The following is a 13814-nucleotide window of genomic DNA, read 5'->3' as shown; positions in this document are numbered from 1 at the left end:
GAGTTGGGGTAATTGCAGTTCAGTGTTTTGAAAAAGTTGTAAACGCCATCAATGGTAGCAGTGTCAAGCCTCGGAAGCGTATATACTCTGGGCTACAGGCGGCGCATTAACCACTGTGCTGAAGGTAATACACACATTACTGAAGGTAATACACACATGGTAACTTATAATTAGGCACACGGTGTATGAAACACCCGTGTTATAACAACTATTGTTCCTCCGCAACGCAAGGATGAACGAATAATGTAACTTGCTTTATCCTGGCGTGGCCAGAAAACGACAGACGTTATAACACTAGTGTTCATACACCTCGTGCAAGCTTACGCGAGTTACCAGGATATATAAATTACATTTATTCATACAATACATCCCACTAACCTATATGTCTGCGTCATCAAACAAGTCATTACTTACCCGTTGGTTCTAAAAGTTGTTCCTCCCCTTCTACACTGATGGCGATTGAGCTACCAGGCATCGAAGGATCCTCGTTTCTGTTATGACCAGCCGTGTTCGGTTTGTCCAATAAAGTGATGCCAGCGATCACCATACCTTTGTATGGGTTGGTCTGACTGTCAAATATCAGAGAGTTGGGAGGAATGTGCAGCCGCATGCGGTTCGTGTAGCCGGCGGTTGGTCTGGGGTTGAATTAAGTTTAATATAAATACTTGAACTGAACAAATCAATATTTTGCAAATGGCCTGAGATTTTACATTTGACATGCAACAACATAATAAAAACATTTATAATACAACATAAACATGTTTTTTTTTTGTATTTAAATTAGCGACCAATGGGTTGAAGAAACTTCAGGCTAGTGTCATGCTCAAGATATAAATATGCCGACAATGTTAGCAGGATGATTGGATTCATCTGTACTGGCATTTTTGCATGTTAAACTAAGTTTTTAATAATTCAGTTTGCAAGTTTGAAAACAAATGTTGTGTAAACTATAATATAAACCATTTTTTAAATATTTTAGTTATGTAATAATGCTCAAAACAAGTACTGTTTAATCTCAGTTCCAGAAGCGACATTTCCAAGTAGCACCTCCGTATAAAACGTTTGGGAATTGCAAGTAAATCTGGCTATTATTTTATTAGGAGCCAGAAGAGCAATTTCGAACTTATATAAGGGTAGGGAGGGGAGGGGAAGACGGGACACCTTTAGCACATAATATTCAAATATCCTGATCGTGTTTTAAACAATTAACAACGGTCTATGGCATTCGTGAGGTTACATTTTATAATTCTTTGACTTTTTTGTCTACTACCATATGGGACGAGAAAATAGAATAAAAAGTGTCCCATCTTTTCCCACCCTACTACAATAGTCCTCGCAGAAACGAAATAAATATTGAAACATTACCTGAATACATACTGTAAACCAAGAGATGCATTGAAGCGAAGTCGTACACGACACGGTCGGATGACTATACTATGTAAGGTAGATTGCCCGGGAAGCACCAGCAGGTTCTTCACCGTTGTCGTGAATCTCTTGAACATGACGTCAGAGATAGTAATGGTGACGTGGCGGGTTTCTATTGGGAGATTCGGAAACCGAAGCCGGAATGAACCGGTACTGGATGTATAACCAACTGTACGGCCTTGATGGGAAAGTTTCACGTGCTTGACTGGACGGCCTGGTAAGCATAACATAAGTTAAACAACCCAATTTACCTAACACAAATATTTATATATAGTTAACCGAATCCGACCAGTTTGAATTGGTCAAAATTTGGTCCGATGCTCCGATTAAGCGGAGTTGACTATATTTTGTATTCGCGAAGTCAAATTTTTAGAAGAACGAAAAGAAAAAAGCAACTACGTTCAAGTTTTATTCTATTTTCCAAATATATCGTCCTACTAATTACACCAAAATTGCCCATAACCAATCACCTGTTGATTTTGACTTGACCACGCCTTCCACCACCGTCATTCCATTCACGCATACTGCGCATGCGCAACGTCGAACCACTGTGATAAGGAATGACGTGGCATAACGTTCGTGACGACATCGGACTTGAATCGGGGCCGTCTCGGATGGCTGACAACAGTGACGTGTCTCGGTGCAAGTTGTGGATTCTTTAGCGCCAGCTACCGGCATGTAACACGGCTCTCCGATGCACCGACCCAAATCAAGGACGTTAACTGCAAAAATACAATGTTAAAAAAATGACTGATAAGAAAAGAACGTGTGTGACGCCAGTGACAAAATTTTCTTAATGCTTTTTTTTAACCTAATTAAAACAGAACCGCGGGTACCAAAGCATTTGAGCTACAAATGGCGGCAAATAATCGTGCGGCATAAAGTGTACGAAACAGAACACCCGAGTTATAACGACTGACTATACCCCGCCCCGCGAATAGTCAGATTCATTCGCTACGCCAGCTTAGTGACGGTTGATAGATTCGGACGCATATCTTAGAAAAATATAATATATTAGTGTGAGGGAAGATGGGACACCTTTTTATTTCGTTTTCTCGTCCAATTAGGTAGTAAAAAAACATTCAAAGAATTATAAAACCGTATCCTCACGATTCCTACAGTCCATTGTTAATTGGTTAAAACACGATCAGTATCAGATAATACGAGCTAAAAGTGTCCCGTCTTTCCCCACCCTACTACTTAACTACATAAGTCTCCACTCTTCCACAAGGTAGCAGCAAAACATTCTACTAACCTCCTATACCATGTGGTCGTGTGCCGCCATCTTGGCCATCCACTGAACAACCATCAGGAAGATGAACAAAGTTAGAAGCGGGGCGGGGGTTGCAGGATGACATTGTTAAATCTAAGGCATAAATAAAGTCTAAGAATGTGGAGATTAGATTTATAATAACGGGATAAACCTTACGTCTCATTTGAAGTAAATTATTAACTTAAAATCAAACAATCGATGTGGTTTGTTTGGCAAATTCTAGGAAATAACTTCAAATACGCTTGTATCGCTTTCCATGTAAATTCAAACTCGAAAATTCTTAAATAACAACTTAATAAGAGAGGAACCCTAATCCATAGGTTTTAACATCGAGTCGAGTACCATATTATGAATGAATGTAACTTACTTTATCCTCGCTTGGCCAGAAAACGGCAGTCGTTAAACACGAGTGTTCTGTTTCATACACCCCGTGCCAGTTTACAAGTTACAAAGTATGTTATTTTGTGGGTGATTATTTTTTAAGAGGACTTTGTACTTATTGTCTTGTTTAACTTTGACGACTTTAAAATGTGACACGCTCACCTATTATGGACAACAACGCTGGGTTTGATTTGTGAGATCCAAGTCTGTTTGTAGCTTTGCATGTGTAAGGTCCTCCGTCAGCCACTGATACATTGCTGAGGAAAAGTGTTGAGTTCAGATCATCGATGTCTCCGCTTCCTCTTTCTTTACCTACAGTAACCTCGACCCCGTTCCTATACCATGTGACCACAGGAGTCGGTATCCCAACGACCTCACAGCAAAAAGTAACGGAATATCCATACGGGACAATCTGCAAAAATAACGGTTTTTAACCATGTTTTTTTCATAGAAATGAGATCCTACGGCGATGTATGTCAGATGACATAGAATTTAGGCCAGAGTTGACCTGTTGTCCAATTATTCATATAGTGTTAATTTATATCAATGCCAAATCTATTTTAATGTAAAGTGAAAACCCATTGTTCAACTTGGGACTTATCCTGTAACACCGAACCTACTCCTGGCGGTTTTACATTGTGATTGAATCCACAGTTGGCCTATTATTACCCCAACACTTGGAACTAGCTAGGAAGTTACCCAGTTCGTTCATTTTACATCATCACCAAAATGACCAACCTGTGAAGTAGGCCCTCTCACTACAGAAGCTGGGTAATCACACAACATGCTGTTAAAAGTACAACTCCAATCCCCGTTCCAACATACACTAGAAAACATCAAGTCTGTTGATTTCTTTTTAACATATTGTTACTGGTGTGCTATATTGCTGCCAGGAATAATATTTTATCACGAACTGCTGATATTCTAGTATAAAATTTAATATAAGTTTTATTCCAACCAATGCTGTCTTTGCATATGCGACAAAATACAACTTTACCATGTCAAGAACACAACTACTTGGTTAAAACAAGGATTTGACCCGGTGAATTACAGGTTCGTATGGGTACGAAACCAATACGTGTCTTTGACATCGTTTGAATTAGGTAAGTAAATTAAAGATCTTACCAACTCTGGCAGTTCCTGTTGTGACGAGAGCCGTTACCAAAACGTCTGCCTTGTAAGAAACAAGGGCATTGGGAAACTTCAATGCATCTGTTTTGATACAAAACTGTCCCGTTTGGGCAGTAGCAACCCGGAACACACTTCTGACTTGTAGGACAAACGGAACCACCAGTAACTTCACTAGGGCAATAACGAACACACGAGCTTCCACATTCAGTATAAACTTTGCCGCTCATGCAAGTGATTGCTGGAATTAATGACGACAGTTACGCTTTTGGGAAAATTAAACCTTCGTTCAAATAATTAGGCATTTATAAGTTGCTTTTTTATCTATATTTTGTTATCCTTACCGTGTTATAACGAGAGTAAAGTACCGTTCTTTTGTTTTAATCAGCCTGAACTTTGTTAATTTGATTAAAAGTATAAAAACAACAAGTTGTATTACGTTAAGCAACGTCAAAATATTAGTAGAGTTTTTGTTTTCCGGATGACACACGAAGAAAATTTCCACTGATAAGTTACCAGCAGTGACTCAGTTATCCACGAGTGCCAGCAAAAACAAATCGTTCAAAATTATTCGTCCAGATTTATTTTTCACTTTACCCAGCGGTCGTGGATATTTTATTTCATGTGGTTGGGTCCTTGTTAAGGTTATGGACGCCATTTTGTTACAATATCCTAATTCGTGTTCTATTTGGTAATGTGTTAATTCGTGTTCTATTTGGTAATGTTTTGACACATAGTAGGGTGGGGAGGACAGGACACCATCAGCACATAATATATAAATAACCTGATCGTGTTTTAAACAATTAACAACGGTGTACGGGAGTTCTTTAAACGTTCTGTGTTTACTACCTTGGACGCAAAAACACAATAAAGGTGTCCCATTTTCCCCCACCCTACTATATATTATACAGGGAGCAATACTGATATGGTTACCACGAATTTTTAAACAACTAACGTTCTTTTAGAGTGGTGATGATATGGGTATATAACTCTTTTATTGTTCTTGGTTTACCCAATCGGAGGAAAATGTAAACATAAACTATCTTACCGCAATCTACTTATAGTAGAGTGGGGAAAGATGGGACACCTTTGGCACATAATATCCAAATATCTCGATCGTGTTTTATGTAATTAACAACGGTGTATGGGAGTAGTGAGAAAATAGTTTTATAATTCTTTGAATGTTCTTTGCTTACTACTAAATAGAACGAGAAAATAGAGGTAAAAGGTATCCCACCTTCCCCATTCTACAATATCGTTGTTATTGACCAGAAAAACAATGTTTTTACACGACTACATAACGTATTTCACGATGAAACGAATTCTTAACGTTCAGGAATGTCATAACCACCCCCTAAAGTTGTACCCTCGCCTTTGCTAGCGGATTTTGCGCGGTGTAAAATCCGCAGAAATAAAAACAAACATAACATAAGTCGCTTCTCCTTCGTCACAAAGAAGCATTGTTGTGACGTCATTTGAAATACGTCAGTCGCTCACACTACCCTGCAAGCAACTTACAATATTTTACCTGTTGTGCGCCATCTGTCTGGTACGTTTATCAGCCACGCCTTTTATATCCGTTTAGTTGTGTATATGTTTAATGTTAGCGTACCACAAATACTGTAGTTTCCCGTTCATTTACGAACTTTTTCTTTTTTTTAATAATGTTTTTCGTTTAATACTTTTACGTGGTGATTTACGTAGTAAAAATATAAAATTACGTAGTGATAATTTAAAGCTGTTTTAAATATATAAATGATGCTGCCAGAGAAGCTCATCGATCAAAGCAACAAGATACCGATTCGTTTACAATTCGCCGCGGGTTATCTGTTCGCCTTGGACCGCCGAGTGCGATGCGAGGCCCGATGTGTTTGGAAATGGTCAATTCAACAACTCGGAAAGGTTAAACAAACAGCAAGAGCAAAATGTTTGCCACCGAAACTTAGTGTGACTGCTAAGATCAAAACCACCACAAAAGTGACGTAATACACTATGACGTAATATATACTCACGGCAAATTTCAGGCGTTCTCCAATTTAATATAATTCCGTGACGTAGGCACTCTTCTGAGTAGGCCGAGAGAGCAATGCAGAAGTACATGTTGGTTTGCTGTTGAAAAATATTAAAGAAAACGGGTATTTATTTTATTGAATAAATGAATGTGACTTGTTTTTTTCTTTTGGGTCGGGGAAACGAAAACCGCTATAACGCGGATATTCTGTTCCATACACCTCGTGCCAGCATACGACCTACAACGTGTGTAACTTATTTATCCTCACATGTCTACGCAAGGACAGTTGTAATAACGCGGGTGTTCTGTTTCATACACCTCGTGCCAGCTTACTAGTCATCAAGTCTGTTACTTTGTGGTTGATTTAGGCAATGGGTAATCATTGGGTTGGAGGAGCAATTGCCGACAAGTGTTTTGTTTAAAGACACATGCACCCACAACGAAAGCAGTGTCTAGCCTCGAACCTGTCTCTTCCAATTCAGAAGCAGGAGCCCTTAACATGGTATGTTGTATCGTTTAACTTACTTCAATAGAAGTGCTGCATATGTCGATTATACACGAGTTGATGAAACTACTGGGTGAGACAATGTTGTGGCAATCACCGAATCTTCTTCGGTTTAGAAGAAAAGAACAAATTTCTCTCGCCCTCCGCGCCAAGGAAGGATTATGGGAGCATGGGTTCACAAGTGTGCTGATGGCCGAGCAACTGTAGCGAAAACATACTTTGTTGAATTTGGTGGTCATGAATCAATTAGTGAATATAATTTGTTTATCCTCGCGTGGCGGGAAACGACAGTCGTTATAACTCGGGTGTTCTGTTTCATACACCTCGTGCCCGTTTACGAGTTACCACTTATGTAACTTTGTGAGTAATTCTTTTTTTATCATTTTTTTTGTGCGTAAATAATGTTTTTGGGATATGTATGGCTGACAGTTTGGGCAATCTATAGGGGGCAATATTGGTTTGGAGCAATTAACGGAATGTTGTTTTTAAACACTTTATATTTACTAGAAATCTGCAAACTTTTAGAGATTACTGACGACCCACCTAAAGTTTGCGCTTCCGGCTAAAACGTCCCAACTTTGTCCAAACTCCAGATCCGACATCAATATTCTTCCGCCAGGTGTCATCCTATCATCATGTGGGTCCCCGTTGAAGTTACCACAAAGTCCTTTGGTTCGACCCGCGTACTTGCCGGACACCATGACGTACAAACGGTGAGGAATCGCCCAACGAACCTCAATGAAGTTGCCGACCCTCAATGCCAAGTATAAGCCGACCTGCGTGGATTAAGTGGGAATAAATGGATGAATGGATACATAAATGTAACTTGCTTTATTCTCGTGTGGCCGGAAACGACAGTCGTTATAACATGGGTGTTCTGTTTTATACACCTCGTGCTTATTTACGAAGCACATAACATGTCGTTTTATAAATGAGTGTGTCTTTTGTTTTTGTTCCTGTATGATTACTGAGTTGAAGCAATTACGACTATGTGTTTCGCTCAGAAATATACACGTCCATACTCTGTTCTATCGCAACTAAAATTTTCTGTTATAAATAAAGTTATATTCACTTACATTATCCACGGATAACATTCCGTTCGTGGAATAATATGGCAAACGAACTTGCACCCCATTAACTGTGACCACCTCGTTGTCTCTACCAAGGTCTACTACAGCAGATAGCCGAGGAAAAGCAAGAACTGCAGTGATCTTCCTGACGCAACTGAGTCTCGAACCACACCCAACGTTATATTGGACGATCTGAAATGTAAAATCCGATTATTGAGCTTTACAATTCATTAGATTTCGCCATTGTAAAGAGTTTGGGAATATCGCCCACCCGTTACGAACAAAACCTTTGCCGCCATTCCTTGGCTTCAACTAATGAGACTTTACCGGTGGCACCCTGGATGTCGGGGTAATGTGCCATCTTTGACCTACATACCAGGCCCCATAGCGTGCCTTAAAATATGGACCATACTAAAATGTTATATTTATAGTCTTATTATAACTAGCAACAAAAATGGGGAGTGCAAATGTTTAAAAGCAACATTAGGACTTACGTTTAAAATGGATTAAGCGCAAGCGTTAGAATAGTTTTCTAGATGTAGAGCGAGATGCGTTCTATTTCAGAAGCTGACATCATTTTGCGTTCGTTTTGATCTTGACTAATTTACTCATATATGTCATGTTTATAAAATGATGCTAATCGTTGTATGATAAAGCAAATCGAAGTCTAATTTACCAAACTGTTTAAGTCAGTCAATGGCACCAATTGTTGGATTTATACGGGTAGGAAGAATTAAGTGAGATAAACAAATAAATAGAATACACGTTTAACTGGGTAAGATTGGTGACGTAGCTGTCATTTAAAGCAGTGTTTCACAACTACTTGGTTTAAAAGTATACATGGCAGTAAGTGAATATTTGAGTCAAAAAGAGAAACTATATGGTAGGGTGGGGAAAATGAGACACCTTCGGCACATTATATTAAAATACCTTAGTGCATTTTAAACAACTAACAACGGTATATTGGATCCGTGCAGATACGGTTTTACAATTCTTTCAATGTTCTTTGTTTAATACCAAATAAGACGATAAAATCGAATAAAAATGCCCCATCTTCCCCCACCCTACTATATGTTGCGCAACGTCTTCGTAATGACAAAACTCGGTGGAAAATCTGTTTAAGCTTTGGGTTTTAATGCTCGCTTGCCGGTAGACGGTATTGACATTGAGTGGTTTTCAAAACGAAATATTTATCGCTATTGATAACGGGCATGGCAATTCTGCCCACAGAAAAAAAAGCCTGGAGACACTGTTCTCGTATAACGGGGTCGGGAAACACTCTTTCTACCAAAAAGAATGTGAAACGCGGTCTTGTACACAAATATTTTATAGTAGGATGGGGGGAGATGGAACACCTTTAGCACATAATATCCAAATATCCTGATTGTGTTTTAAACAATTAGCAACGGCCTATGGGAGTTGTGAGGATACGGTTTTATAATTCTTTTAATGTTCTTCGTTTACTACCAATTGAAACGAGAAAATAAAATAAAAATGTGTCTTATCTTTGTTCACCCTACCACCATATTAAAAATATTGTCCCGTAAAAACAGATTTCGAACCACCGGTCTACTAAAAATATTGTGAAACACTGCTCATGAACTTGAAAGGGGATGCAAATTGCGAATACTCGTTCGTGGTGAAATCTAACTCGGCATCTTTATCTGCGGTAAGTCAGAGGGGACAGCGCTTCTTAAACGCCGGGATCAACTGAAACACCAACTTGAACGTCAAGCACTTAAACATGCTCTGCCCTAATCCGTTTATTATCATTCTTCATCAGCGTCTGCTTAATTTTAGCGGTCAGGTTCGAACGCCTTAGCCTACCAACTTATTGCCCGCAAGTTTCTCAGCCACTGTCTGTCTACGTACGTGGGCGCTTAAGGTTTCGAAGTATTCAGAAAATTTTGGGCGCCATTACTTGTAGGGGATAAGTCGAAATCATTATTTGTGATTAGCTTGCTGCCATGACGTATAACACGGGTTTGCTATAGCCCAATGCTCTTCAACCGGTGTGCACGCCAATGCAAATGGGTATACAAGGGTGCATCACAAACTTCAACAACTTTTAGCAATAATATTAAATTTTGAACATTTTCCTACATTTTTTTATACGAATTCTATATCTTGGTTCATTGGTAATTGCAAAACGTCATTAGTTTTACGTTAAAGCAATCAGGGGTGCATAAATTCGTCGCATCAACTCTAGGGGTTCACCAACCCTAAAAAGGTTGAAGAACACATAGCTATAGCCATGTAAGGTGGCTTAGTATGCATTGTGTGAGTTACCATGTATTGGAAACTTTATTTTTTACAGTTTTTAGTTCGTAATAGCACCATAAAGTATCAGAACTTATTTTATAAACTACATTTAACAAAATTACGCTAAAATAGGCTAACTCAATGTTGATACGCGCATAAACCAATGACCATGCAAAATAACGCGGTTAGCGAGTTATCATATAGTAGGGTGGGGGAAGATGGGACACAGTTTCGTTTAGTTTTCTCTTTTCATTTGGTAGAAAACAAAGAGCATTCAAAGAATTATAAAACCGTATCTTCACGACTTCCACAGATCGTTGTTAATTGTTTAAAACACGATCAGGCTATTTGGAAATTAGATGTTAAAGGTGTCTTATCTTCCCCCACTCTACTGTATGACGAGTTAATGCGGATCGTTATTCGCATTAACTTTTTACCATGCAAAAAGGGTATTTGTTAAGAAGATCAAACTGTACCTATTTCTACTTTAAAATCTTTCCGAAAGAAACATTTTTGCCTTTGGAAAAAAAAAAGAAATTTGATGGAAAAAACACAGTATTTTTACCCGACTGTTAACAATATAAAACCAATAGTTCCTCTACCTTAAAATCGTTTCCTCCGATGTCTTGTGCAAGTATGTATCCACAGTCGCCTTGAAAGTTGAATGATCTCCCATCAAATGTTGTGTAATGTGGATCTCCATAACTGGAGCATATTCCTGGAATGAAATATAATAATTAAACATAATGTTCATTTATAGGTTGTTTAAATTGTCGGTCATACGTTATAATGAATGGAAATACAATCACCCACAAAGTTACATACACAGTAACTTGTAAGCGAGCATAACGTGAATGAAACATATAGTAGGGTGGGGGAAGATGGGACACCTTTACCTCTATTTTCTCGCCCCGTTTAGTAGTAAACAAAGAACATTCAAGAAATTATTAAACTAAATGCCCATGACTCCCATTAACCGTTGTTAATTGTTTAAAACACGATCAGGATATTTAGATATTATGTGCTAAAGGTGTCCTATCTTCCCCCACCCTACTATAATGCTCCTTTATTCTTTCATTCATTCGTTCATTCATGGGATAATGGAATAGAATGAAAATGAACTGTCTCAAAGGAACATGCATGCAGTTTAAGATTATGAATGTAATAGATATAGTTGTATTTCGCATAAAACACGTTTTGCTTGAATACAGCTAAAGTGTCGACTAGAATAGCAATGTCCATATATACACTGACGGACGATGTTGTATTTGAACTGATAAAATGTAGCCCTAACTTGTATATTTTACACGACTGGCTGATAAACTGACATAAGATTGAAGTGTTTAACTGAGAGTAATTAAGAAGAATGGAAAATAAATGAAGCATGGGCATGTTTGTGTCTACAGATAAGCTTCCTGATAGTCAGATGTCAGTTTGTGGATTGCTTACATTAAATCAAGTTTATGTTATTTCAGTGGTGACAATGTGACTGGTATGACAGACGTATTACTTGCCACGAAATGATAACAACTCGCAACAATGGTTTCTGCCAGAATACCAACGATAAGGCAGGCAATAAATTTTAGGTATTTTGACTCAAAAAACCCGAGCGGTTTCGTGATATAGTAGGGTGTGGGAAGATGGAACACGTATTTATACTATTTTCTTGACCCATTTGGTATTAAAGAAAGCCCCTTAAAAGAACTATAAAAACATATCCTGACGACTCCATAGACCTTTGTTAATTGTTTAAAACACGATTAGAATACTTCTCTTAGATATTATATGCTAAAGGTGTCTTATCTTTTCCCCCTCATAAATATATGATAGTACGCGTAAGTACGTGGCCGATACGAAGTTTTAGCCGTATGTTGATGTATAATAACAGCAGTGGCGCAGAGCTTTAGCCCCGAGAATGCGGTTTCGAGGCTCGCTGCTGCTAATATTGGGAGCATATGTGTCCCTGGACATGACACTTGAATACAACTAAATGAATAGATGTAACTTACTTTATCGTCGCCTTGCCGGAAAACAACAGTCGTTATAACACGAGTGTTAATGCATCCTTGCCAGCTTACGAGTTATACCAAGTTAATTACATTGTGGGTAATAATTGTTTTTAACGGCATTTGCTTCTACCTAGTCGTCTTTTATGGGTTGTCCAAATGCTTGGACATGCAATAACAATAATTCAAAAAACAATCACCCACAAAGTTACATATAACACGCAAGCGGGCAGAAGGTGTATGAATCAGAACACCCGTGTTATAGCGACTGTCGTTGCCCCGGCACATGAGGATAAGTAAGTTACAACTATTCCTTCAATGCCAAACAGAGAAACTTCGCAAAAGTTGTATTAACCACAAGTTGGGACAAACACTGCTTTAAAAACCTGCGTTCATGTTTTATATATCAGACCACTAGTTCTTGGTGAATGTTTGTGTGCGTCACAAACAACAGCAACAAAAAATAATTTGAATAGCTTATATAGTAGGTTGGTGGAAGATGGGACACCTTTTTATTCTATTTTCTCGTCCAATTTAGAGTAAACAAAAAACATTGAAAGAATTATATAACCGTATTCTCACACTTTCACAGACTGTTGTTAATTGTTTAAACCACGATTAGGATATTTGGATATCATGAGCTGAAGGTGTCCCATCTTCCCCATTTTTTATGTTATAGATATTGTCTATATAAGTATTAAATCTTTACAATGAAACTGTTGTATCTTGTTTATAACCGAGCAATATATACCTGGACAAACCTTCGTGTTGCATCGTTTCGAAATCACGAACTTTCCGTGACAGGTTTTTCGGTTTGGGGGAACACCCGTACAGGTTCTACTTTTCGTCATACGTCCGCTGCCACATGATGCGCTGCAGGATGACCATGTAGACCAGGGGAGCATTCGACCTGAGGAATATGATGCTTTTAAAGGTTTGTATTTTCATACAGAGTACCTTTGGTGTAAGATGGATACCGATAGCACATAATATAGTAGGGTGGGGGAAGATGGGACACCTTTGACACATAATAACTAAATATCCTGATCGTGTTTTAAACAATTAACAACGGTCTATAGGAGCCGTGAGGATAAAGTTTTATAAAAAAAATCGTTAAATGTTTGTTTACTACCAAATTAGAGGAGAAAATAGATTGAAAAGGTGTCCCATCTTCCCCCATCATACTATATTATTCTATATTTTTTTGAACGGGTTTTTACCCGATTTTTTTTATTAAAATTATTCCCTTATATTTCTTCTCGCCTCGCGAGATAACGATAGTTGTTATAACACGGGTGTTCTGTTTTATTCACTTCGTGCCTGCTTACGTGTTGCCACGTATGTAACTTTGTAGGTGATTGTTTTTGGTAATTTCTAATTGTTTAACTTTTGATGTATGGCTGATAAATTAAACAGCTAGCCCAGTAGTGACCACTTGGTTTAAGCAATTATCGATCTGCGTCTTATTACCCTAAGATACATATACATCTACAATGGTAGCAGGGTCATGGATACTGTTAGGTTAGCGAAGTTACGTTGTAAAATGACGTCATAGCAACCAAACTATTTTCGGAATTTAATTAGAAAATTCCTGAATTTCGTTTCGTTGGTAATTTTTGATCAAGTTAATGCTTAGATAGATCTGGTTTTATTGCTACCAGAAATTATAATTTGGACTTAGTATAAAAGGTATGGTGTAATTTACATGTAATGGTAAGACCCAACTCGTTCATAAAAATCGTTCACATTTGTT

The 13814-nt window shown here is 38.2% G+C and overlaps 1 protein-coding gene across 1 annotated transcript in view; it reads right to left on the bottom strand.

The window, feature by feature from the left end:
- The window catches only part of LOC149727657 (uncharacterized), a 33649-nt gene that overhangs the window by 1940 nt on the left and 17895 nt on the right, over positions 1-13814 (bottom strand). The window contains exons 12-24 of the mRNA XM_089887741.1: positions 12813-12971; positions 10658-10773; positions 7800-7985; positions 7267-7499; positions 6744-6924; positions 6220-6316; positions 4205-4448; positions 3818-3905; positions 3242-3491; positions 2681-2791; positions 1896-2147; positions 1366-1639; positions 415-635 (exon numbers count right to left, since the gene is read on the bottom strand). Of these exons, the coding sequence (XP_089743867.1) occupies positions 415-635; positions 1366-1639; positions 1896-2147; positions 2681-2791; positions 3242-3491; positions 3818-3905; positions 4205-4448; positions 6220-6316; positions 6744-6924; positions 7267-7499; positions 7800-7985; positions 10658-10773; positions 12813-12971 (2412 nt within the window). The remainder of the gene's footprint in view (positions 1-414; positions 636-1365; positions 1640-1895; positions 2148-2680; positions 2792-3241; positions 3492-3817; positions 3906-4204; positions 4449-6219; positions 6317-6743; positions 6925-7266; positions 7500-7799; positions 7986-10657; positions 10774-12812; positions 12972-13814) is intronic.

This window comes from Ciona robusta, chromosome 11, assembly GCF_009617815.1.
Source record: "Ciona robusta chromosome 11, ASM961781v2".
In the NCBI taxonomy this organism is placed as follows: domain Eukaryota; kingdom Metazoa; phylum Chordata; class Ascidiacea; order Phlebobranchia; family Cionidae; genus Ciona; species Ciona robusta.
The sequence above is the reverse complement of the archived record's forward strand: the minus strand, read 5'-3'. Positions and strand labels throughout refer to the sequence as shown.